The sequence below is a fragment of the Eptatretus burgeri genome, chromosome 13, assembly GCF_056783735.1.
Source record: "Eptatretus burgeri isolate ZD-2024b chromosome 13, Ebu_testis_v1, whole genome shotgun sequence".
NCBI classification, from domain to species: Eukaryota; Metazoa; Chordata; class Myxini; order Myxiniformes; family Myxinidae; genus Eptatretus; species Eptatretus burgeri.
The window spans coordinates 5283629-5308742 of record NC_140973.1 but is presented as its reverse complement, the minus strand read 5'-3'; the positions used below and the strand labels follow the sequence as shown (position 1 = coordinate 5308742).

At 44.4% G+C, this 25114-nt stretch overlaps 2 protein-coding genes across 4 annotated transcripts; one reads left to right on the top strand and one right to left on the bottom strand.

Moving 5' to 3' along the window:
- The first annotated feature begins 1020 nt into the window (after positions 1–1020).
- On the top strand, positions 1021–8428 carry LOC147013711 (GTP-binding protein Rheb-like). Of its 2 annotated transcripts, XR_015050486.1 has the most exons (9): positions 1021–1255; positions 2485–2556; positions 2744–2811; positions 2965–3047; positions 3177–3233; positions 3412–3459; positions 4627–4708; positions 5652–6698; positions 7690–8428. XR_015050486.1 is itself a non-coding variant. In XM_085850862.1 (8 exons), the coding sequence occupies exons 1-8, from the start codon at positions 1204–1206 to the stop codon at positions 7780–7782; spliced, it is 555 nt and encodes a 184-aa protein (XP_085706988.1). In that variant the 5' UTR covers positions 1052–1203; the 3' UTR covers positions 7783–8428. The 2 variants fall into 2 exon arrangements, 1 of the variants encoding a protein (XP_085706988.1); XM_085850862.1 differs by lacking the exon at positions 5652–6698 and having other exon boundaries at positions 1052–1255.
- Positions 7940–24600, bottom strand: GOSR2 (golgi SNAP receptor complex member 2). 2 transcript variants are annotated; one of them, XM_085850858.1, is made up of 6 exons: positions 24302–24600; positions 23087–23147; positions 22671–22779; positions 20846–20978; positions 20611–20751; positions 7940–8804 (listed from the first exon to the last, which is right to left on the bottom strand). In XM_085850858.1, the coding sequence occupies exons 2-6, from the start codon at positions 23124–23126 to the stop codon at positions 8643–8645; spliced, it is 585 nt and encodes a 194-aa protein (XP_085706984.1). In that variant the 5' UTR covers positions 23127–23147; positions 24302–24600; the 3' UTR covers positions 7940–8642. The 2 variants fall into 2 exon arrangements, with proteins under 2 accessions (XP_085706984.1, XP_085706983.1); XM_085850857.1 differs by having other exon boundaries at positions 23087–23151; positions 24302–24599.
- Positions 24601–25114: the final 514 nt, after the last annotated feature.

The following is a 25114-nucleotide window of genomic DNA, read 5'->3' as shown; positions in this document are numbered from 1 at the left end:
TTTGTGTGTTGAGCGTTCGGTTTGTGTGTTGAGCGTACCGGTTTGTGTGTTGAGCGTGCCGGTTTGTGTGTTATGCGTACGGTTTGTGTGTTGAGCGTACCGGTTTGTGTGTTATGCGTGCGGTTTGTGTGTTGAGCGTGCGGTTTGTGTGTTGAGCGTGCGGTTTGTGTGTTGAGCGATACCGGTTTGTGTGTTATGCGTGCGGTTTGTGTGTTGAGCGATACCGGTTTGTGTGTTGAGCGTTCCGGTTTGTGTGTTATGCGTGCCGGTTTGTGTGTTGAGCGTGCCGGTTTGTGTGTTATGCGTACCGGTTTGTGTGTTGAGCGATGCGGTTTGTGTGTTGAGCGTGCCGGTTTGTGTGTTGAGCGTTCGGTTTGTGTGTTATGCGTACGGTTTGTGTGTTGAGCGTACCGGTTTGTGTGTTATGCGTACGGTTTGTGTGTTGAGCGTACGGTTTGTGTGTTGAGCGTACGGTTTGTGTGTTATGCGTACTGGTTTGTGTGTTGAGCGTACCGGTTTGTGTGTTATGCGTGCGGTTTGTGTGTTGAGCGTGCCGGTTTGTGTGTTGAGCGTACCGGTTTGTGTGTTGAGCGATACCGGTTTGTGTGTTATGCGTACCGGTTTGTGTGTTGTACGTACCGGTTTGTGTGTTGAACGTACCGGTTTGTGTGTTGAACGTACCGGTTTGTGTGTTGTACGTACCGGTTTGTGTGTTGAACGTACCGGTTTGTGTGTTGAACGTACCGGTTTGTGTGTTGAACGTACCGGTTTGTGTGTTGAACGTTCCGGTTTGTGTGTTGTACGTACCGGTTTGTGTGTTGTACGTACCGGTTTGTGTGTTGAACGTTCTGGTTTGTGTGTTGAACGTACCGGTTTGTGTGTTGAATGTACCGGTTTGTGTGTTGCCGCCACAACAATGTAGTTAGCTGCAGTGCTCGAAGGTGTATAACGACAGCGTTCACTGTTCGCTCGGCAGGTCAATCTTTGTCTTCCTCTTCAGAGATTGTGTTCCCAAACATTGAGTGGAAATGTTATCAAAAGTCAAGGCAGATGGCGACATTATAAATGGATCCGATTGGTGATTTTATATTTTCACACTCATTTCAACGCACTCTGTAAGCACTCTCACTTCCCGTCCCAGCCCCCTGTGTCCGCTCGACCCCTGCACAATCCCCCCTCCCTCCCCTCATCCTGACGGTAGCGATGCCGCAGCCCAAGTACAGAAAAATTGTCATCCTTGGTTACCGCTCTGTGGGTAAGTCCCATCGGACGTGACACCTCCTCACGGCTCGGACTGTCTATGCCACACCGTAGGCTTTGCGGCCTAATGTTCGTTGTTTGTGCATTTCAATCTTCTGTGATCGAGTGAAACAAAAAGGAACAATCATTATACTTTTGATTATACTTTGATATACAAAAAGGGCTTCACACCCCCACAGCCCTTTTTGGGGGCTTCACACCCCCACAGCCCTTTTTGGGGGCTTCACACCCCCACAGTCCTTTTTGGGGGCTTCACACCCCCACAGTCCTTTTTGGGGGCTTCACACCCCCACAGTCCTTTTTGGGGGCTTCACAGCCCCACAGTCCTTTTTGGGGGCTTCACACCCCCACAGTCCTTTTTGGGGGCTTCACACCCCCACAGTCCTTTTTGGGGGCTTCACACCCCCCCAGTACTTTTTGCGGCCTTCACACCCCCACAGTCATTTTTGGGGGTTTCACCCCAAAATCCTTTTGGGGGCTTCACCCCACAGTCCTTTGGGGGCTTCACCCCCCACAGTCCTTTTTGGGACTTCACCCCCCCCACAGTCCTTTTTGGGACTTCACCCCCCCACAGTTCTTTTCTTCGTTTTGTTTCCTTTATGAGAAAAGTAAAATGTGGTTTTAATATGTAGATTTGTGCACGGTGGTCATGGTGGTCAGGGTGGTCATGGTGGGTGTTTCATTATAAGCTAGAATTTAATGGTAATCTGTGTGATGTCCCTCCACATGAGGTAAACGTGACGTGTTCAGTGGGAGACGTGGATGAGGTGTGCGTGCACGCTTCGCCATTGAGGATGAAGAGTATAATGATGTAATTTGGGGGGGGAGAGGGGTTGCACAGGTGATGAGGTGAGAGATGGAGTTGGGGAGGGGGAGAGGGGTTGCAGAGGTGATTAGGTGAGAAAGATAGAGTTGGGGGGGGGGGAGAGGGTTGCAGAGGTGATGATGTGAGAGATGGAGTTGGGGGGGGGGGAGAGGGTTGCAGAAGTGAGAGATGGAGTTGGGGGGGGGGTTGCAGTGGTGAGAGATTGAGTTGGGGGGGTTGCAGTGGTGAGAGATGGAGTTGGGGGGGGGGGTTGCAGTGGTGAGAGATGGAGTTGGGGGGTGGGGGGGTTAGTGTATCTGAACCCAGAACAGTTTTAAGAACCTCACCCATTTTTTTTTTGATTTAAACAACTTTAACATGTTGATATGTTGACATGATCTTTATTGCACAACCACCAGGAAAATCCTCTCTGACCATTCAGTTCGTGGAAGGCCAGTTTGTGGATTCGTACGATCCGACAATAGAAAACAGTGAGTCGTGTTTTTGTTCGAAGATGAGTGATTGTGGAAATCCACCCTCACTGCAACGAGTGGTTGTGTAACTTGTGTTGTTAAATCGTTAGTGCTGTGTTCCATACATACCACGCCGTGTGGAGTGAAGGTGCTGGGTAGTTCCTCCAGTATCTGGTTTTGATTGTACCGTACGTTCTTTTCTCAGCTTTCACGACGACGTTGTCCTTAAATGGGCAGGAATTTCATCTCCAGTTGGTGGACACAGCCGGACAGGTGAGCTCTCCCACCGGCGCCACACAAACGTGTCCATTGACGGATGGTGTAATTTGACCACAGCCGTGTGGCTCTGCATCACGTCTCATTTCCTTGACTCCTCTGGATTGAAGGCACCTTATGAATGTAATGTTTTATTTTATTCTTCATTAGGATGAATACTCGATATTTCCACAGTCTTACTCGATGGACATTCATGGTTACGTTCTGGTTTACTCGGTTACATCCAACAAGAGGTACGTGGCACCGTGGGTGGGAATGTTGTCTTGACACTTGTGGCTTCATGAGAAGTGTAACACGTTTCCTGAAAAAGGTAAATGACCATATTAGCAAATCCCACATGCATCGATGTCTGTTTTGTGCAGCTTTGAGGTTGTGCAGGTGATTCATGACAAGTTGCTGGACATGGTGGGAAAAGTACAGTAAGTTCAATTTAACTCTTAGAAAGTGAGATGTGACGAGAGGTTAATGTGGTGTCGAGTTGAAGAATGCCGTGAATGTAAAATCGATTTAAAAGTTTTGGGATTTTGAAAGGGAGGAACTTTGCTCACTTGATAATCTTGTGATCACAGGATGACTTTCTCCCATGTCTGGTTGTAGAGTTCCCATTGTGCTGGTGGGGAATAAAAAGGACCTGCACATGGAAAGGTATGACTAAACTGGCTTGACAGTCTCTTCATAGAACTCAGAAGAAGATGTTTCTTCCTCTATGGCACTAGTAACCCCTTTCCTCTCCTCCCCCCCCCCCCCAAAAAAACCTTTTGTGGACACTTGTGCAGTCTAGAAACAATGGTTCTGGACCACTTCACAGCTTGAGCCCCACAAGACGATATATTACTCTAATAACCACTTATTCAAATACCGAAAAGACACAGACATTTGCGGGGGATACGTTCCTGAGAAAATGCCTTCAAATGTCGGGGCATTGTTTCAATGGGGAAAAAGGGGGAGACGCTTTATTTATTTACTTTTTTTAAATAAACACTTCAGAACCGGTCTCCTATATTACTTCAGCATGGGAACTTTTCCACAGAAAACTGTTCTCTCCTTTCTCTCTCTCTCTAGCGCACAGATTCATCCCACCTCGTCTTCAAATATCTTATTCAATTAACCCGCCTGTCTGAAGTACAAGGGACGTCACGACAGAGGGTTGTCATTGGCAACGAGACAGAGGATTTTTTTTTCCAAGGTCAGAGATTGTGAGATACTCCATGAAGGTCTGTATTAAATGGACCTTGATCCAGATGTTCATGTTGATTTTAAAGTGACTGACTGTATTGCATCAAGTAAAGTGAAATGAAAATGCAAAAATAACCAATCAGCAGTTTCTTTAACTCTGTGCGGGAAGTGGCCGCCGTAACCAGGACACAGACAGACAGACACAGACAAACGTACGGTCAGACACCATGGTTCGTGATATACATTTCAATAGATATTTACATAAAAATATATTTGGGGAGGGGGGATATATATATATATATATATATATATATATATATATATATATATATATATATATATATATATTTTGGGGGGTGGGTGAGGGGGAAGATTTGGCTCAGGTGTACAAGAGGTGAAGTGGTGCAGAACATTCATTTAACACACACACACACACACACACACACACACACACACACACACACACACACACACACACACACACACACACACACACACACACACACACACACACACACACACACACACACACACACACACACACACACACACACACACACACACACACACATGCCATTGGCCCTTCATTTAGCATCTCGAGATATTGTCTTGCTTGAATTGTGTTGTGGTATGCAGGGTGGTACGGTTTGACGAGGGTAAGGGCATGGCAGACTCGTGGAAGGCTGTGTTCATGGAATCCTCTGCTAAGGAGAACCAGGTAGTGGTGCCATCCTTTACCTTTACCAAAACCTCAATTGTGTGCATTTATTTACACTCTCTTCCCTATTTTTATTATTTTAATTCCTATTACACTTTTAATCCCTTTTGACTTTTTATATTTTTTTTTGGCCAATTGTTTGCTTTCTTCAAAGAATGAAACGTTTTCAGATTTGTGAAATATGACTCTGGTTTTAAATATTTTTGTTTATTATTTTTGATGTGAACCAAAAATGACATTCCTCAAAATCAAATAAATCAAAATTCCTTTCTCAAAATTAGCAATTTGTCATTCAACCAATAACTTTGTTCGATAAGTATTTCTATTTCTCATTTTTACTCTTTGGACACTAGTATCTCCTAATGAACATGCTTTGTCCCCAAATCATAGTTTATTCTGTATGAGAACGACCAACTTTAAAACTTAATGAAGCTGGCTGCGTGTCTGAAGCTTTCCAATCAAAACCCATTGGCTGGACAGTTGGTCTGATTCCACCCACAACTGCAAACAGGAAAATCATACGTCCACCATGTTCTTGCTATGGTAAACAGAAAGAAATCTTGGAAGTTTCATGCTCACAATCGCTGTGCCTGATAATTTTTCCATTCAGTATAAAACGACTTTTAAAAGGATCATCGAATATCTAAAGATTTGAGCTGAAAAGTGTCACGGTCCTTGTGAAGGTGATCGGCCTCAGGTGTAAGCTGATGGGTCGGTGCAATTGCAATTTATCCGAGCTATACAAGCACCATGTATTATACATTGTGTACAAAACATTAGGAACACCTGTCTAATATTGAGTTTCACCCCCTTTTGCCCTCAGAACAGCCTCAATTTGTTGGGGTATGGATTCCACAGGGATATTGATGCCAATGCTTTCCACAGTTAAGTTGATTGTTAGTGGATCTCTACTCCGAATAGCTCGTTCCATCTCATCCCACAGATGATCAATTGGATTGACATTTGGTGACTGGGCAGTCCACTACAGTAAGCTGAATCGCACTACCACGTCCAGCCTGCAACGTTGACACGGCATGATGGATGCATGTACTCGTGTGGTTTTCTCCACACTCTCGTAGTCCCATCAGCGTGAAACAGCAGGAACTGGGATTCATCAGACCAAGAAATGTTTTTCCAATCCTCGAGTGTTTTCATTCCTTAGCCCACTGCAACTAAAGGTTCTTGTTTTTTGCTGAAAGAAGTGGAACTGTGCATGGTCGTCGGCTGCCATACCACATTTGTGTCGAGGTACGACGAGTTGTGCATTCTTTCATGGGTCATTCGGCACCAATGTTGTTGTACTGGACTGTCAGTTGACTTACTGTAGCCCGTCTTGCTCTGCACAATTCGTGTCACCCTCCTTTGGCCTCTTTCGACCACTGGCCTGCCATTGGCTGGATGTCCTTTGGGTGGTGGATCATTCTTGATACACATGGGAAACTGTTGAGCATGAAAAAAATCCAGCAGCGTTGCAGTTCTTGACACTCAAACCGGTGTGCCTGGCATAGACTACCATACCTTGTTCAACGGCACTTAAATCTTTTGTCTCGCCCATTCACCCTCTGGCACACAAACACAATCCATGGCTCGATCATCTCAAGACTTTAAAATCCTTCTTTAACCTATCTCCTCACTTCATATACACTGATTGAAGTGGATGTAACAGGTGCAATCGATAAGGGATCACCTGATCAGTCGATTTCATGGAAAGAGTAGGTGTTCCTAATGTTTTTTTACACTCTATATGCACATAAGCAATGGTCATGTTTTTGCTTCATGTGTGTAACCTGGGTTATTTCCTATTTTTGGGAGCGATCGAGGCAGCAGTCTGTTGCCAATATAATATGCCATCCAAATAAAGGGACGAGCAATTTGGATAATGAATGAAGGTTTTAGCCCGACTTGAGCTTGCCGCGCTTATCCGACAGGTGAGGCAGTGGACCGGAAGTTACGTGATCTGATGCAGGAGGATTTGCCATTCGGAGACAAAGTAATAAAACACGGTTCATGTGCGCGAATAACTGATGCATGCATTGAATGCTCTGCTCTATGGCACCACTTCCACATTTATGAGCTCTGCGAGCACTGTGGCATTGGTGAGCAATATGCCATCTGCCTTCTACAATTGGGTATCGTAATGGTGAAATAATAAATGTTTCCAAGAAATGCTGCAGTGAGCCGATTGTAATACATCACTGATGGTATCCGCATAAAGAGATGACATGACTTTGCAAGCAATGCTGCAACACAGACGAGTGTCATTTGAAAATTGTACTTTCCATGGTTGACAACTGGCCTGGTGTTGGCTTAATGGTTCGGGTGGCGGGCTTTGGATCTTCGGGTCCTGAGTTCAAATCCCGCTCAGCTATTTAATTAATACCAGGTGCGCGGTAACTCGGCCTGTCATCCTTCCGAGGTCGGCAAAATGAATGCCAGCATGCTGGTATACTGTCGGAGTGGCGACCCGTCCAGGATTGTGTCCAATAGCCAAGGAGACTGCTTAGGCAGCACCAACGCTCTGCATGGAGTATGGTCCCGATGGATGGATGGATGCTGGTATACTGTGTCGGAGTGGCGACCCGTCCAGGATTGTGCCCAATAGCCAAGGAGACTGCTTAAGCAGCACCAACGCTCTGCACAAAGTACGGTCACAATCTCCTCTCTTGGTGTTTGTGTTGCGCAGACATGACGGCTGAATGGCCTCCTGTGCAAAGTTCCTTGTTCACTTTGAATGCCTGTGTTACATCAATGTCTTGGTCCTGAGTGTGCAGCTCTTATCTCTGGACGTATCGGTGGTGAGCTGATTGTGTTGGACTGTTATTGTACCTCAGTTTAAATCAGATTTGAAACAGTTTTACCTGCTCTTTGAAATTTGGAAGATAAAATGTGAGAAGTTTAATGTTATCCTTGAGATTACAGGGCAAAGAATCCATTAAATTTTTTTTTTTCCTTTAAATTCTGAAACTGTCTTGTGCTTGCAGACAACAGTGGATGTCTTCAGACAAATCATCGTGGAGATCGAGAAGGCTGATGGAAATGTTCCACAAGTACGAAGGGGCTGTCAAGTCATGTGACTTTATTTTATTTGGTCCCTTTGACTATGGGTACTGCTAGGTCCAACAGGTTTGGTGCTGAGTGGCAGTGGTCCAGATGATTACTTGTCAGTGTTGGTACATTATCATGGAGAAATGTACTATTGTGCTTGGATCAGACATATCAAAACGATACTAATTATTGCACAGTAATTGTTTATTTAAAAAGGTTTTGTCTTTGTGAAGTTTAAATTATTATTATTATTTTTTTTTTCAAACTGCCACTCTTTCATGGTAGTTGCTCAAAAATCATTTTGAGCAGTTGAGGTTTCCTGCTCGCTGGACATGACTTATCCAGCACAGTCGTGTTGTCCAAAGCTGAGGTGGTGTCGAAGCCATACTTAGACAAAATGATAATCATCGGGATTCATCACAAGAATTTCTTATGAAGCTGGAATTTAAAGGTATTTGTAAATTGTGTGGAGGATGGGTGTGCACAGTAATGGTTGTTGTTTTTTTTTTTTTTTCATTTAAATATTTTTTTCACTAGTTACCGGCACGAGGGTCATGTTGCAGTGTTAAACGTTCATATAAACAACCGGTTTCTTGTGCTGTAAGGTTTGCATATGCTTTTATCCTTTCTTGGCCATTGAAAATGTACTCTCAATAAACTTTGCTTTCAGAGTGAGCTTGCATTCCCAAACCCAGAGATTAACTATTTAAATGGATCTGCTCATGTCAACTGATTTACCTTTTACATATTTGATCTCTAGCCCCTTGGGTGCAGATTATATGGGTTGGGATTGAGGCCTTGCCATGTTGGCACGAGCCTTGTTTGGTGCCAGACCAGGAAGGGGATAAGAAGTAGCTGGAACTTGGGTGAATAGTAGAGCGCAGTGACCTCACGTGAGGTACTTTACGACGAGCACCATGACTATGCATGTAACGATCATGCCAACAACCACAATGACTCTGTCTTGTCCCCCCCGCCGTTCCACAAGCCGCATAACAGTGTTTGAAAGGCCAAGTGTGTTTGCGAGATCCAGGAGTTTTGTTCGAGCACCCTGCAAAAAAAAAAAAAACCAGTAAGCACAAGTTGTTAAAGATGGTCACAGAATGTTCTCTACTCCACACAACATACCAAAAACCAAAACAGAGGGTATTTTGATTACTCCCAATCGAGGTGCAGTACTGTATAGCACTCAACGTGCCACTCTTTACTGTGACAAATGTTCGATTGAAGTTCCTTTCAATTACCCTGTCTTACCTCATGTACTATATATATATATATATATATATATATATATATATATATATATATATATACACACATATATATTGTTACGGATCTGGAAACCATAAGCATTCAACATACAGATGTCCCAAAAGTCAGTTGTGTGTAGTCAGATCCCCTTCCCTTTGTCCAGTGGGAGAATCAAAGGCGTGCGTTGCTATTTCTTTTAGTTAGGTTAGTACATCTAACAAGCCATCGAACGACCATCCCATCTGCATGACCCCTCGGCCCATTACGATCCACGGTACCATCATGCTTACAGCCCTCGGTTTGCGGGCCACAGTGCACCTTTGCCTGAGATGGATTCCCGAGGATGTTCGAGGCAGTTTCACCACCACGACCTTTCTCGAACACGTGCGGAGGGGAGGGTCGGCTTTCTCCAAACAAGGCCGAAACCCCGCCCCAGAAAGGTATGCCGTGGGACCCTGTCCAATCAAAGGTGGATAGCGAGGTGTGTTCACCAAGGCCCCTCCCCACTGAAGGAGGTCCATAAATTACTGAGCACTCTCTGAGGCAGGGGTCTTGGAGAGATTTTGGTGGGTCTTTTGGAGGGTTTTTGCTGTTACGAAGGTCATCGAGGCGGCGAACGTGTCTCTGCTGGCTCTCTACAAGGAAGGAAAGAGTGACCCCGACCCCCCCCCCTCCGTGGACCCCTCTACTCACCACCCGAGCTCCACCACGAACCTGAGTCCTACACGTGCGACTGGGGACCAAACCAGTGACCATTGTCAGGTGCCGCAGCACAGAGTACCCCCTTTCTCCGACGGCCAGGTACCCAACCGAACTCTGACCCCCAGCTTGTCTCCTTGGCTGGGAGGGTCCAATAAAGAACTCTGGGTTTCTTTTCATTTGAGTGTGTCTGCGTGTGGGCCCGTCTGGTAAGTAGAACTGAATAAGTGTTTTTGGATCATTGTAAATATTCCTTGCTTGCATATTTGCGTTGTCTTGCCTTTGTCTTTTACTGTAAATAAAACTTGTTAGATGTCCCCAGTTCGTTTCCATCCCTTCTTGAATTGGTCCAGCATGGTTGGGATCTGAGTTTTGGTGGGGTTTTTATCCCAGATATAATCGATGCAAGAGGAGATTGTAAGCAGCCATGAACAACACACATGGCCGTCATGAACAGCACAATGGTAAAACTAACGCGTCTTCAGTCTATCATGGAGGTGGAAGACAGTGACATTGATGATCCTGACCCTGTATAAGCCTAGGCGAACGTGTGTTTGTGTCTTAGTTTTTAACAAAGAAGTTTAAAAAGTTAAAAAATATATATTTATATATATATTTGTACAGCTGTGCAATGCGTTTGTGTTTTAGGGTTGGGGTTATTACAAAAGTCAAAAAGATTAAAAAGTTTATAAAGTACAAAAGTTACAGTAAGCCAAGGTTAATTTATTATTGAAGAAAGAATTTTTTTTCCTTTCTAAATTTAGTATAACCAAGTGTATAGTGTTTATAAAATCTACAGTAATGCACAGTAATGTCCTCAGCCTTCACATTCACTCACCCAGAGCAACTTCCAGTCCTGCAAGTTCCATTCATTGTAAGCACCCTAAACAGGTGTACTTTTTATTTTATTTTTTGTAAAATCTTTTATACCGTATTTTTACTGTACTTTTTCTATATTTAGATACACAAATACCTACCATTGTTACAATTGCCTGGAGTATTCAGTACAGTAACATGCTGTCCAGGTTTCTAGCTGAGGAGCAATAGGCTATACCATATAGCCGAGGTGTGTAGTAGGCTATACCATCTAGGTTCGTGCAAGTACACTCTATGATATTCGCACAATGATGACATCGCTTAATGATGCATTTCTCAGAACGTATCCCCGTCGTTAAGAGGCGCATGACTGTATATATATATATATATATATATATATATATATACCTGCAAAAGTATTCACCCCCTCCAACCCTTCAAGTTCACATTTTGATGCCTTCAAATCAAACTTAGTCCTCACAAACTACTCCAGTGATGAAGCTTAAAAATAAAAAATGCAGATAAATGTGAATTACTTAGATTAACAGAGAATCAATGATTTTTCAGTTTAGGAGGGAGGCATAGACCTGAAATCTTCACTTTTGTTTTATCTGTAGGGAAAAAAAGCAAACCACCATGCTTAAATGATTCTATATACCCCCTCATCACTTGCAGGGTGGTAGGTCTCAACAACTGTGGCAAGGTCCTTCCATCATCATCATCATCATCATCATCATCATCATCATCATCATCATCATCATCATCATCATCGTTGTTTTACGGCCGATTCCATGCATGAATGTATAAGCCGTGGTTCACCTCACGGCTGCTTTCCAGGCTGCACGATCCCTTGATAGCCCTCTTGTTTAGTCTTTAACTCTAAGGAAGGGGATGAAGCCCAAGATGCTTCCATTTTGTGCATTTATACCTCCAATACTGATTGCACTACATAGGAAGAGAAGGATCCTGGTCACTCCACCTTTCCTCATTTACCAAAATTCTTCCATGGATGGTCATGTATGATCATACACATGACTTCCAATTGAAATGCAGGTACCTGACTGGCATGCACCAGCTGGAAGAAAATGTACCTGAGGTATTCAAAGAGTTTGAAAAGAGAAATTTTGTTGTAAAGAAAACTAACAAGGTTTGCGATCAAATATCAACAGACCAGACCTTAGAGCATATCAACAAGCTTTGGAAAATTGCAGGAGGACTTGAAGGCATCACAAGAACAGAGACTGCAAGGGAAAGGTGGTGTCTTACAATGACAGGGCATGGTTAGCAGCTGCAACCAGACAGATGATGGACATCAAAACTGAGGATAATGGTGAACACATTTAAATGGAACCAAAGCGATCGCTACAAGATGTAGAAGATGTTGATTTAATTGCAGGGCTGTTTGAGCATTTCCATGCATTTGATCACCTCGGACCTGAGCTATTGTGCATATCTACTGATGATGTTTCACCAGAGGAAGTGAAGAATGACCTGCTGAATGCGGAGACGCATGGACAGCAAAGTTCAAGAGTTTGTGAAACGGTGCTCGTCCAAAAACAATGCCACAATTATTTGAAAGAATCAAGAAGAGCAACTCAGGGACATTTTCAACTATGAAAGCCAAGTCTGCTGTGGTGTCTGAGAGTTCATCAAAATATTATTCCGGAAAGAAAGACAGATCTCTTTCAAAGGTTTGTGGCTGCAGAGACAGAGATGCAGAGAAGGTGGTAGAAGGATCAATTTGGAAAAACTACTGAAGTATGAGGTCACATAAATCCCACCATCACTTGCAAATCCATACGGAGATCTTCATGCTCCTGATGAAGCAGCACTAAGCCATCTACTTGATGATTGTCACTGAGGTACGGCATCCAGTCAACTGGAATGAAAACCTCTTGCTTAATAGATGGAATGGCACTTGAACAGAGCATAGGAAAGCCACATGGAGTGAACACTTTTGGTCTTCTGGCAGATGCATTTGCAAGTTCAGTATTTGAACATGTCACTGAAGATTGCACAAGGGTCTGAAGGTCAACCACCCATTGCAAACCAATCAGGTGTAAAATCGACAATCCAGATATCCGCACCTGCACTGTGGATGCACTGAACCCAGCTGTTCAGATCTAAGGCCCCTGAATCACGACCTCCAACACATGATGCTTTGGTACACCATATTAATTGTGTCCACTACCAAGCAGTGATAAGGTACAATTCCACAGAGCCAAGGCCAATGATTCCATCTCCTGTGGACTTCGGATGGAAAGTATCTGAGACTGGACGACTGGAGCCTGTGCTGACGAATCAATTATTGATACCAAAGACTTTCAAAAATCTTCAACACTGCAAACGCACAACAAATTGCTGAAGAGCAAGTTGCACCTGTACAAAAAAAATCAAACTGAAATGCATTCCTGCATGTTCATGTGCTGGTAGATCATGCTTCAGCCCCTTCACTCTCCAGCACAGCAATACTTCAGATTGATGTACTGTTTAATTTGCTTTGTGATTATGAAACAATGATATGAATCAGATAATTACACCAGCTATATAGTATATATGCTATCAATGAATGTCACTGAACATTCAAGTGTTATTAAAATGACCAATGTACAAGACTAGATGCTAAGGTCTACTGACTGTATAGTCATTATTTGTTGGAACATACATCTTTCTAAGAAGCACCTTATTGGGTCGCCGAAATAGGTGACCTTTATTGTCAGTAATTCTGTCTGTTTGTTTGGATGTTTGTTCGTTTGTCATCAGCATAATTGGTAGTAAACGTGGGCCGATTTCGACCAAACTCGGGTGGTAGGTACATCTTATGACCTAGTGCTTTGGGAAAATGTGATGGTTGCTCGGGACGCTTTGGTTCCCTAGCAACAACCGAAAAACCTTCAAAATCAGTACCGTTGACGCGTAATCAATTCCGAAAGCCATTATCCCACGTCGGGTTATGAAATTTGGCACAAATGGTGATGATCTACAGGTGATGACATCTACAGATGTACATCTACATCTACAGATGATATACAGGTGATGCTCTATCAAATATATTCAGGTTTTTGTGAAATATGGAATACTTTACCTGCAGCACCCCCTAGAATTAGGGTATGCGTGAAAATTAAAGGCCCCCAAGCGACCAGGTGAGTGCATCGATATGAATGAAACTTGCAGGTTCATGGTACTCAATGAGTACAACAACTTTGCCTCAGGACATATTGACCGATTTCACTTAGGTAAGGGGTCAAAGGTCAATTAGTGCAAAAATTGATAATATGCGAGAGCTGGAGGCGCCTTCGCGCCAAATGCTACTCCTCGGGTTATGGTCGGATGGTCATGAAAATTCACACTAATCGTCTGTTATACATTGTGCACAAATGAACGAGCCGGATTTTCGATTGAGATCTTTGTTCACCCACAGTACCCCCTCGAACTTTGGGGATTTCCGATTTCAAACCGCATTTTCGGGACTTTTCATTCAAATGGATACTGAGTAGTTATCAGTAGATGGAACTGGATGAGATTTGATATGCATAATCTTAAGGTGATTCCCTATCCGCTATATGACATCCATTTTGCTCTATATCTTATAGTTTCCATGCTCGGCGACCCATCGCCGCCTACCGGCTTGTATACAGTACAACTCGGTTATTCCAAGGCACTGGCTTTAAATGGTGTGCATATATGGTGCACAACATTCAAAACTCACTTGTATAAATGTTGAAGTCTTGAAACATCATCCTAACATATTCATTTTGTCTTTGTTTGAATGTAAATAATTACAGAGACTTTCATTTATTGAAATATGATAATCACGAAGATGCATATATTTCAGTCGTTTAGAAGAGTTAAACCAATGGATAATTACGTGATAAATGCCAATTTTACAAATATTTTCAACAAAAACATGGAAAATTTGGTTAAATAAATGATGTAGTGTTGACAAAATGGATTATTTTGATTCAAACGGACAACATTTTGACTTTAATATTGATCAGGTAATGACGTCTATCAAGAAAGGGTGTTAGATAATGATCAATAAGGGATGCAGTGGCAAATTTTGCACTGATGACCTTGTCACAGTTGTTGAGGAGACTACCACCTTCAGAGTGAGGAATGGGGTAGATAGAATAATTTAAGCATGGTGATCGTTTTTCCTCTCTCCTGACTCAAAATTTTTAGGGCCCTTTTTTCCAGTCGGTTGCACAAGTATTCAAACCCTTTGCCTAATTAATACGAAATCACTTCAGGAGTAAATTATTTGTTTGAAATGTCACAAAATAAGTGTTATAGGTTTCACCTATATGTAATCAGTGGTTCAACTTAAAAATGAAGCTCCCCCACTTATCTAAGGACTTTTAAGGTGCAACTCACTTGGTCAACCGACAAGGCAGACATGAAGATCAAGGAGCTTTCTAAAGACGTCAGACATAAGGTGGCGGAGAAGCACTGTTCAGGAGAGGGTTAATAAGAAGATTTCAAAATTGCTCATTATCCCTTTGAGTATGGTGAACTCCATCATGAAGAAGTGGAAGACGTTTCATACCACCCAGACTCTACTCAGATCAGGTCACCCATCCAAACTCAGCAGTCGGGCAAGCAGGAAACTGGTTTTGGATACCACGGTCAATCCACCAAGACTGAAAGATCTGCAAGGCTCTGCGTCCGAGATGGGGGTCAGTGTTCAATCAACAATATCCCGCTCCCTTCACAAAGCTGGGCTCCATGGACTGGAAGCAAGAAAGAAGCCATTACTTAAAAAGACATTTAAAAGCTCATATGGAGTTTGCAAAAAAGCATCTTAATGATACTACAAGCATGTGGAGAAAGGTTTTGTGGTCAGACGAGACAAAAATTGAACTTTTTGGGCAAAATTCAAAGCGTTACATCTGCCGCAAGCCGAACACTGCACACCACCCAGTCAACACCATCCCTACTGTCAAGCATGGTGGTGGCAGCATCAGGTTATGGGGTTCATTTTTATCAGCAGGGACTGGCAAGCTTGTGAGGATAGAAGGGACAATGGACAGTGGATCCTTGATGAAAAACTTCTCGAGTTAGCCATGAATCTGAACCTGGGAAGGAGATTCACATTTCAGCAGGACAATGATCCGACGCACAAAGCTAAAGCCACACTGGAATGGCTGAATAAGAAGAAAATAAATGTTCTTGACTTGCCCAGTCAAAGGCCTGAGTTGAACCCAAATGAACATTTATGGAGAGACTTGAAGATTGCAGTCCATCGACGATTCCCATCAAACTTCACAGAACGAGATAAATTTTCACATGAAGAATGGGTAATTATTTCACCATTTCACTGTGTCGAGCTGGTAGAGATCAACCCAAAAATACTCATTGCAGTGATTTCTATAAAAGGTTCTTCCACCAAGTACTGACCTCAGGGGCTGAATACTTTTACAACCAATGAATTCTGATTTGTACACGTTTTTTTTCAGGTATTCTTGACATTTAATCTCCTTCAACTATAAGTGTTTAGTTTGATGTCTTCAGTTATTAATAAAAAAAAGTTCATTTGGAAAAATTATTTCAACACCATTCATAATTCATCTAAATGATGCAGGATCTTAGTTTTGACCCAGGAAACCCAAAATCCCAGCGGCTCAGACTCCTCATTCAGCACCTCGAGGACCCTCAAAAGGATATCCAGAGTCTCCACAAAGATAACTGCATCATCTGTGAAATCAAGGTCAGAGACTTGACATTCCCAAACAAATGCACCAGTCCATACAAGACATGATCTCTCTTGACATCCTCTCCAGAATCCAGTCCATACAAGTGCTGAAAAGTGTGGGGGCCAGTACACACACCTGATGAACTCCTGTAACAACTGGAAATAATGTTGGAAATGGTATCACCACATCTCACAGAACTCTCAGTACCAGAGTATAGTTCAAACATCAGATTGATCAGTTTTGGTGGCACACCATGAAGACCAAGAATCCACCAGAGGGCATCCTGATTCACTGAATCAAACGCTTTGGTAGAGATCAACATAGGCTTCAAGCAGCCCCTGCCGAAACTCTCGTCTACGTTCGGTGAGGACCCAAAGCGCAAGGAAACGGTCAATCGTTGACCTCTTTGGTGGAAAGCCTGACTGCTCTGGGTGCTGGTGCTCAAGCAGATGGTGGCGAACCAGAACAAGAATTATCCGAGCAAAGACCTTGCCGAGCACTGAGAGCAGCGTCATGCCTCGGTAGTTGTTGAAGTCCTGGCGATCACCCTTCCCTTTCAAGAGAGGGGCAACAAGGCCCCTCTTCCAGTCAGTTGTGGAGATGCTTGTGTTCCCGACAGAGCACAGAACTGCATGCAAGGACATGAGTGCAGGGTTCTCCACACTTTTGAAATGATCTGTATTTATGGAAATTTTCAGGTGGCTGCCGAGCACAGCGAGGCGAAAATAACAGCTGGGGGTCTGGGCGCCGCAGGCCCCAGCTGTGGAAATTCCTCGACTCGTGGAAATGCATTCTCAGCGATTTTAAGCAGTTGCAGAGTACAAGCAAACTGTTACCCAAATCAATGACGTTTTTAGTGAAATTGTGGTACATTAAATGGAATTATAAATGGATATCTGGAGAACTCTTTATTTGTTGATAAACTCATTGGTACATGTACTTAACGCCTTACTTCAAAAAGTTATTCAAGAAAGTAGTGTTCACATACAAATGGTATATAAATGAAGTAAGTTTAAAATGAAAGGTCACACGAAGCTGCTTCCAAAAACGTTAAAATTTTAAATGTTTTTTTTTTTTTGGTGGGGGGGGGGGGGTTGGTTTGTTTTTGACAAAAACACCCGGCGGTACAACTGAAAACAGCTGCACGTAAACAGCCGACCGCCGGCCTTTATGGTGAACCCTGTGATGTGTAGCATTTCCACCAGCCTTGAGAAGTTCAGCATGGATGCAACAAATCCCAGGAGGAGAGAGGAGATTGGGACCATACTCTGGGCAGAGCGTTGGTGCTGCCTAAGCAGTCTCCTTGGCTATTGGACACAATCCTGGATGGGTCGCGACTCCGACACAGTATACTAGCATGCTGGCACTCATTTTGCCGACCTCGGAAGGATGACAGGTCGAGTTAACCCCACCTGGTATTAATTCAACAGTGAACGGGACTTGAACTCAGGAACTTCGGATCCAAAGCCCGCCACCCTAACCATTAAGCCTACACCAGGCAGACAAATCCCAGGAGCTTTACCCCATTTCAACCGGTCTACCGCAGCCCGTGTTTCCACAAACGAAGGTGGATCACAGTTGATTGGAGGGTCATCAACAGGGATTGTAACACCCCTGATGCCCAAGTCAACAGCTGGTAGATCAGCCTGGTATAGCCGCTCAAAGTAACCGGCCCAGCGGGCTTTCACTTCGGACTCCTCCGTCAAAAGCCCACCACCCTCCGCTCTCACTGCAGTACACAAAGGGATGGACTTGGACAAACGCAATGAATGGATTCCCCTGTAAGCAGGACGAGAATCACTTGACCACAGGTGATGCTCTCCCCCCTCACAGATTCTTTGCACATCGTCCTCCTTGTCTACCCTCAGCACACATAGTTTTATGCCTCAACTCCCTGAACAGCTCAACTCTGCCATTAAGCCTGGCCCTGTGACTGGTCACATCCAGCGTCCCTTGAGAGACAAAATTCTTCTTCGCCCTCCAGTGAGTTGCAAGACACCACCTGCAACATCAAGGATGGTGGTCTTGAAGGCTCTCCACGGCTCTTCAGGATTCCCCAAAGCACCCAAACCACCCAAATCCCCACTCAGCCTGATCGCAAACTCCTCAGCTACCCTCTCATCCTTGAGCTTGCCAACATCTAGCCTAGGCTAGGATGGTACCATTCTCCCAGGTTTAAGCTGCAATTTCAGAATTGTTACCACAAGCCTGTGGTCGGTATCGTGGAACTGAGCACTCCAGCAGACCCTGCAGTTCTGGATCATTCTCCAGTGACCATCAACGAGCACATGGTCAATCTCCTTTGCCACACCACCAGCGTTGGAATACCAAGTCCAGCGATGAGACTGTGGGCGCTGAAACCATGAACTAGCCACTCTAACTCTATGACTTCTTGCAAAGTCAAAGAACTTTGTGCTATTTGGATTCACAGTTCCAAACCCATGGGGACCAACAGGAATCTCATAACCATCCCTATCAGTTCCAGTCGATGCATTGAAATCCGCCAAGACTAGAAGATTATCTCGCCTGGGGCACTGATCAACCACAGACTCGAGCGTGGCATCGAATGTTTCCTTCACGGTGAGATCACTCGCCTCAGTCAGAGCATATACAGAGACCAGGGAAATGACACCCAAGGAGTGACGATTACTTAGTCTCATAATACGCTCGTTGACCGGTGTTACCTCAATTATCATTGGAGTCAGCTTATTGGACACAGCTACAGCAACTCCTTGGGCATGGGAACCATCAAAGTGACCAGACCAACAGTATGTGTAACCACTCGCCATGATCTCGCCGCAATCCGGTCTCCGAACCTCAGAGAGAGCTGCAATACTGATGTTCAAACGTTTGAGCTCAGATGATAACAGAGACAGGAGAACTTCCTCTCTTCGGGATAGGACATTCCAGACACCCAACCAAAGGGACCGCCTCAGTTTACGCCAAGGAGACCGCCATCTGGTGTACGAAACCTCAGCCTCACCGTGGCACACACTACTGCAATCTGACCCAGGAAGGTTACCCTGTGGTCTTCCTCCCATCATCAAAGAGTGGGGGTCTTGAAGGCTTTGCCCCAATACCATCACCCAGTGAGCTGCCCTGTAGATGGCAGCTGCACAGGGGGTACTCCCATGGAGTGCGTTTTCAATTTTCTTTCCAGTTTTCTTATGTTTTGCGGAGTGAAGGGTTTTCCGGTGGCCGGAGTGCAAATCCTGCCACCAACCGACTAATAAAAACTAACTCAACTGCAGGAGGACGTCCGCAGACACAGTTGGGCGCAGGATATGGATGGCCGTTGGCTCACAAGGAGCTCGTCCGCCCTTTGACAGGTTTTGTTTTTAATCCTGCTGGGTGTCCATATCCAAACACCCTCCTCACTAGGACACCTGGTTGGAGAGATGGTTTAGCCGCCGACAACCCGACGATGGAACAGGTTAGTGCAGATTTACATGGTACCTGCACCAAGTCACAGATCTAATCTGGCCTGACTAAGAGGAAAGGCCAGATATCCTCCTATCTTTCTCACTCTCACATTTTGTCCTCACTCTCACATTTTGTCCTGTCTGCGTTGTTAAGACCTGGGTTTATGATAGCCATTGAGGCATTTATGTTGAGGCTAAGCCTGTTCTTATTTCATCGATGTGGTGTCCCCATCCCTAAAATATAATCCATTATTTTTCCCGTCGCTGTTTTTGGAACATGACCACACCTCTAGTATTAAATTGCCCAATAGGAAGAAGTGCCCCACAATTATTCGGTGCACACACTAAAGTTAATAAATCCAAATAGTTTGCGCCCACACCTTAACGTGGCGTGTGGTTTTGTCTCTCGCTCATGGCTCATCATGCGGAGTTCATTTCCGACGGCCCCCGGTTCACCCTTTAGGAAGGCTGATGCAATATAGTAAGGATGATTATACATGAAACCAGAAACTCATGTGATGTTTTTGGATTTCATCACTCCTCGGATTTAGGTGGAATAATTGTGGACCATTAGTACAAAAGGATTTTTGGGGAATATGAGTGACCTAAAAGATAAGTGACCTTATCCAAAAATCTCAAAAAAATCTGCTTTGCCTTTTTTCCCTTAGAGCAAACTTGTTTGCCAGAGTTATAAAACTTTATCGTGTACTTAGTCAACCAGTTTATTTTCTCTGCAAAGGAGAGAAACATGAAAAGAAAAAAATGATTGACAAAGAAAAAGATGTGTCATGGCCTCTGAAAATATGTCGGCAACTACCTTGTGATCAGACGATGTAGCCAAGCTATTTTCTGTTTCACCAAGAGGTGTTTACGAGTCCTTGAACAGGTTTACTAACTACAACCGGAAATTCAAAGTGTTCGGAGAACTAAAGCAAGTGAAGCAAGGTGGAACATGTTTTGGCCGTGAGAGACGCACCTTTAGCGTTTGGCGTTGGTCTCGCAGTCCATCCAGGATTCCTCGGCCACTACCCAGCAATTCATCAAGGCCGTGGTGCACATTGTGCAAAGACGTGTTCACTTGCAATGCTTCATCCATCGCGATTGCCGTATCCGCATCCTGGGCACAAGCAGAGAAGGGATGGAGCCGTGGGATGGTGGCCCACACGGTCCACTGCAGTTCTTGGGTACACTGTTATCATGGCGTTACCTACGTTTGTGCTGAATGGTTTCTTCAGCAGTTCCTCCCTTTCCCTTTCACGCAGTTCCCGTTGCTCACGGCGTTGTTGGCATGCTTCCAATGCGGCACGAAGGTGCATTACATCGTACTGCAGCTGCTGCACCCGCCTGCCAACCCACGTACGTGTTCAACCACACGCCACAAATGTATACAATTAGTGTAAACTCCTAAGGCGGGATTAGCTTTTTTTCCTTTCCGCGGCAGTCCTTTTGTAAGCGGTTGTCTCATTATCAAATATTTTAAAGGTATGCATTTAAAACGTTAAACATACACATTCACTCATCATCTTTCCTCCTTGTTCATCTTTAAACTTCCCAACTACTTTCTTATTTTTTGTATAATGTAAAAAAAAAAAAAAAATCCTTTTAGGTACCCAGAAGGATTCTAAGTATGAATATCATCTAACATATCTTTAAAAATATAATCCATTATGATAAGTAAAATAAAACTATCTGCACCCATCCATGTATATTAATACACAATTGTATTTATTACCCTGTCCATCCATCCATCCATCCATCGGGACCATACCCTGTACAGAGCGTCGATGCTGCCGAAGCAGTCTCCTGAGCTATTGGGCACAATCCTGGACGGGTCGCCACTCCGACGCAGGATACTCAAATGGCTCAATCATCCCAGCAAGCTGGTACTCACTTTGCCGACCTCGGAAGGATTGCAGGCCGAGTCAACCCCACCTGGTATTAAATCAGTGGCTGAGCAGGATTTGAACTCAGGACCCTAGGATCCCAAGCCTGCCACCCTAACCATTAAGGCAACACCAGGCGTATTACCCTGTCCCTCTGTCTGTCCACAAACGGCAGTTTGTGATCAAGGAATGACTTCATTTACATTGAATGTTATGTTTTCACCCCTTACCTGTCTGCTGTCTTTTTGTTTGTTTGTTTGTTTGTTTGTTTGTGGACCAAAATATCTCAAAAAGTTGTGGACGGATTTGTATGAAATTTTGTGGAGAGCTTGTATATCTCAAAAAGAGGTGTGTGACAAGGACGAAATGATTGGATTTCGGTGAAGATCAAATGCCGGATCTGATAAAAAAAAATTTTGAGCAATTCTTCACCATTGAGTGATCGGGCTGAAACGACATATCGCAGGATATCTCAAAAAGTTGTGGACAGGTTGCTTATGACAAAATTAGATGGTCGAGTTGTCTATGTGACAAGAACAAGCCGATTCGATTCTGGTTCAGGTCCGGATCCAGATCGGACGCATCAGTGGGATACAAAACGTAACCTGTTCAGCCTGGCGGAGGTGTGCGCCCTACCGAGTGCCGTTCCAGTTATTGTTTGTTATGGCTACCTCGTGTCACACAATACGTTACCTTCGTAACGAACTGCACCGTTTACATAATACATCCCATTCATTCAAAGTTCAACTCCCTCATGTTGTGCTCGAGAACATTGCATGATGATGGTAATGAAGATGCATACATTAATTATCCTCTCATCCGTCATTAAAACCTTGAAGTTTGTTAAAATAAATAAATAATTGATATCCTCAAATGCTATTTGTCAATAAGGAGAGATAAAGTATCTATAATCTTAAATACGTATAAATTGTAAAACACTTGTTGAACAAGTCTCATAACACGTGTTAAACAGGCAGTGAGAGATTACCAATTAACCATCACGCACAAGCAATCGGAAGTGGCGTTTGTTTTTGGGGACTTCAAACTCCAATGATTCGGAATACGTGAGAATGAATCTCTCTCACATCCATGAATGTAAACACAAGAGATGTTTGAGGACCACACCACGGTTATACATCAACACGGAACTCACAGTTTTGCTTTCTGCTTTTGGCTCGGCAGTTCTTTCCGTGCCAGCACGTCGAGACGTTCGGTGCGGATGGACATGTCCTCGATGTGCTCCCGGATCTCGTTCTCTATCACTGAAGAGCGGGCCATCATGGTGTGCCAAGAATGAATACATCAGATGAACCAACATTGTCATTTTCATTTCATTCATCAGGATTATTCACCAGAAAAAGCCAAAGACGGAAAACAATACCACAAACGACTGACAATACAACTCTCTGATGATGATAGCACAACCAAATGAGGTGGAAACTTGTCTCCCCCCCTCCCCCCACTGAAAATTAATCATCCAGATATATGGTTTATAAACCCAAACGAGTACAATGACGAGCGTGTTTTGTTCCAAACACATGAACATATAACGGTATCGGAAACACTCACAGTGTACAGAATTGGGATCTGCTTTTTCCAACTGACACATCTTCGCCTGGATTTCATGGACCTGTCTGCAGCACAGATCAGAATCAGAAATATTCTCTTTCTGGCTACATATTAAGTACTGTATTTAAGAACACTTATAGGTTGTCTATCAACACCACGTATATGTATTTTTATGCCTATCGTCTCATACTAGAACATTTCTAACCAAACTAAAGATAAATCTTTCCTTTATCATGGTGGTGCAGTCGACTGATTGAAAATTAATGGATGATTTACATGAATCAATTACATCCACAAGGTGCTACGGAGGGGATCCTCTCTTACATCGACAAGGTTCCTCTCTCTTTCTCCATCCCCACCCTTCTCTTTCTCTCCCTCAACCCGACTACCCCCTCTCTCTCTCTCTCTCTCTCTTGCCTTCCCCCACTCTCCCTCTCTCAGTCTCACTCCCCTTCCCCCTTCTCTCTCTCTCTCACTCCCCTCCCCCTTCTCTCTCACTTCCCCTCCCCCCTTCACTCTCTCACTCCCCTCCCCCACTTCACTCTCTCACTCCCCCTCCCCCTCTCTCACTCCCCTCCCCCTTCTCTCACTCCCCCTCCCCCTTCTCTCTCACTCCCCTCCCCCTTCTCTCTCACTCCCCCTTCTCTCACTCCCCCTCCCCCTTCTCTCACTCCCCTCCCCCTTCTCTCACTCCCCTCCCCCTTCTCTCACTCCCCCTCCCCCTTCTCTCACTCCCCTCCCCCTTCTCTCACTCCCCCTCCCCCTTCTCTCACTCCCCTCCCCCTTCTCTCACTCCCCCTCCCCCTTCTCTCACTCCCCCTCCCCCTTCTCTCACTCCCCCTCCCCCTTCTCTCACTCCCCTCCCCCTTCTCTCATTCCCCTCCCCCCTTCTCTCACTCCCCTCCCCCTTCTCTCACTCCCCTCCCCCTTCTCTCACTCCCCTCCCCCTCTCTCACCCCCCTCCCCCCTTCTCTCACTCCCCTCCCCCTTCTCTCACTCCCCCTCCCCCTTCCTTCTCCCCCTTCCTTCTCCCCCTCCCCCTTCCTTCTCCCCCTCCCCCCTTCCTTCTCCCCCCTCCCCCCTTCCTTCTCCCCCCTCCCCCTTGTGACTTTACTTCCCGCCTCTTAGTCAATACTTTTATTCTCTCACCCTCTTCATCCACTCTCCGTGTCTCTACTTATTTCCCCACAACCTCATCGCTCGTATATTTCTCACTTGTTCGTCTGATGGTACAAATGATCCATGGCTGAGAGACAGACAGTCGATAAATCAATGGTCGAAGTCAACTGGGAAGGGACACGTCAGCGATGCCGAAGCTCAAACCGTGGACAGAAACTTCAGGGAAACCAAGAAATGTGAAAGAACACGTTATTCGGACTCGTTGTGAAACTCGATAAACGCAGCCGGGAGAAAAAAAAATCTCCAAAACACAAAACCCCGAAACTTGTGCAAAAGCCGCTTCAGTCTATCGTGACGTCATCGTCATCCGCCGGCTGGGCGGTGTTACGGAAATGTTTCACTTCTGTATCCTAATTTTTTATCCCATTCCTCACTATAATCTTAAACATCAAAAGGTGGACATATCAGGGACAGGTTCGAAACACTTGTACGTAATATAGAGAAGGTTATGTGAAAAATAATTTTCAATTATGGTTTTTTCGTAACCATGACAACACAATGCATTCACTGCACGCAGAAACGTGAAGCGATGCTGATTTACACCTCGTCACTCGTATCGGTGACTCGAACGTATTCCAGAAGGAAAAGAAGGATTAAATTAAAACCTATTGTGAGGGAAAGGGCCACAACGAGATTTTAATAAATATCAACGCCATTTTAATGTTTTCTCGTTTTTCCGCCATGTTAAAGCCCACCGATCGTCTCCTTGACGAAGCGGAAGCACGGATGGTGTATAAATTATAAATGTGATATAATAGTCGAAAAATAAAACTACAAAGATTAGGCCTATTATTAAAATTGTTTCCATGGCATTTCTATTCGTCCGTCCTTTGGGGTGTATGGTAAACG

What these genes read in the sequence shown, in the direction of transcription:
- LOC147013711 (XM_085850862.1), top strand. Translation starts at nt 1,204, where the DNA reads ATGCCGCAGCCCAAGTACAGAAAAATTGTCATCCTTGGTTACCGCTCT. An exon ending in AAGGACCTGCACATGGAAAG is followed by an intron (nt 3,460 to 4,626) that starts GTATGACTAAAC and finishes TGTGGTATGCAG; the next exon opens with GGTGGTACGGTTTGACGAGG. An exon ending in CCTCTGCTAAGGAGAACCAG is followed by an intron (nt 4,709 to 7,689) that starts GTAGTGGTGCCA and finishes TTGTGCTTGCAG; the next exon opens with ACAACAGTGGATGTCTTCAG.
- GOSR2 (XM_085850857.1), bottom strand. Translation starts at nt 24,330, where the DNA reads ATGGATCATTTGTACCATCAGACGAACAA. An exon ending in AGATCCCAATTCTGTACACT is followed by an intron (nt 22,780 to 23,086) that starts GTGAGTGTTTCC and finishes CCCGCTCTTCAG; the next exon opens with TGATAGAGAACGAGATCCGG. An exon ending in CAAAAGCAGAAAGCAAAACT is followed by an intron (nt 20,979 to 22,670) that starts GTGAGTTCCGTG and finishes GTGGGTTGGCAG; the next exon opens with GCGGGTGCAGCAGCTGCAGT.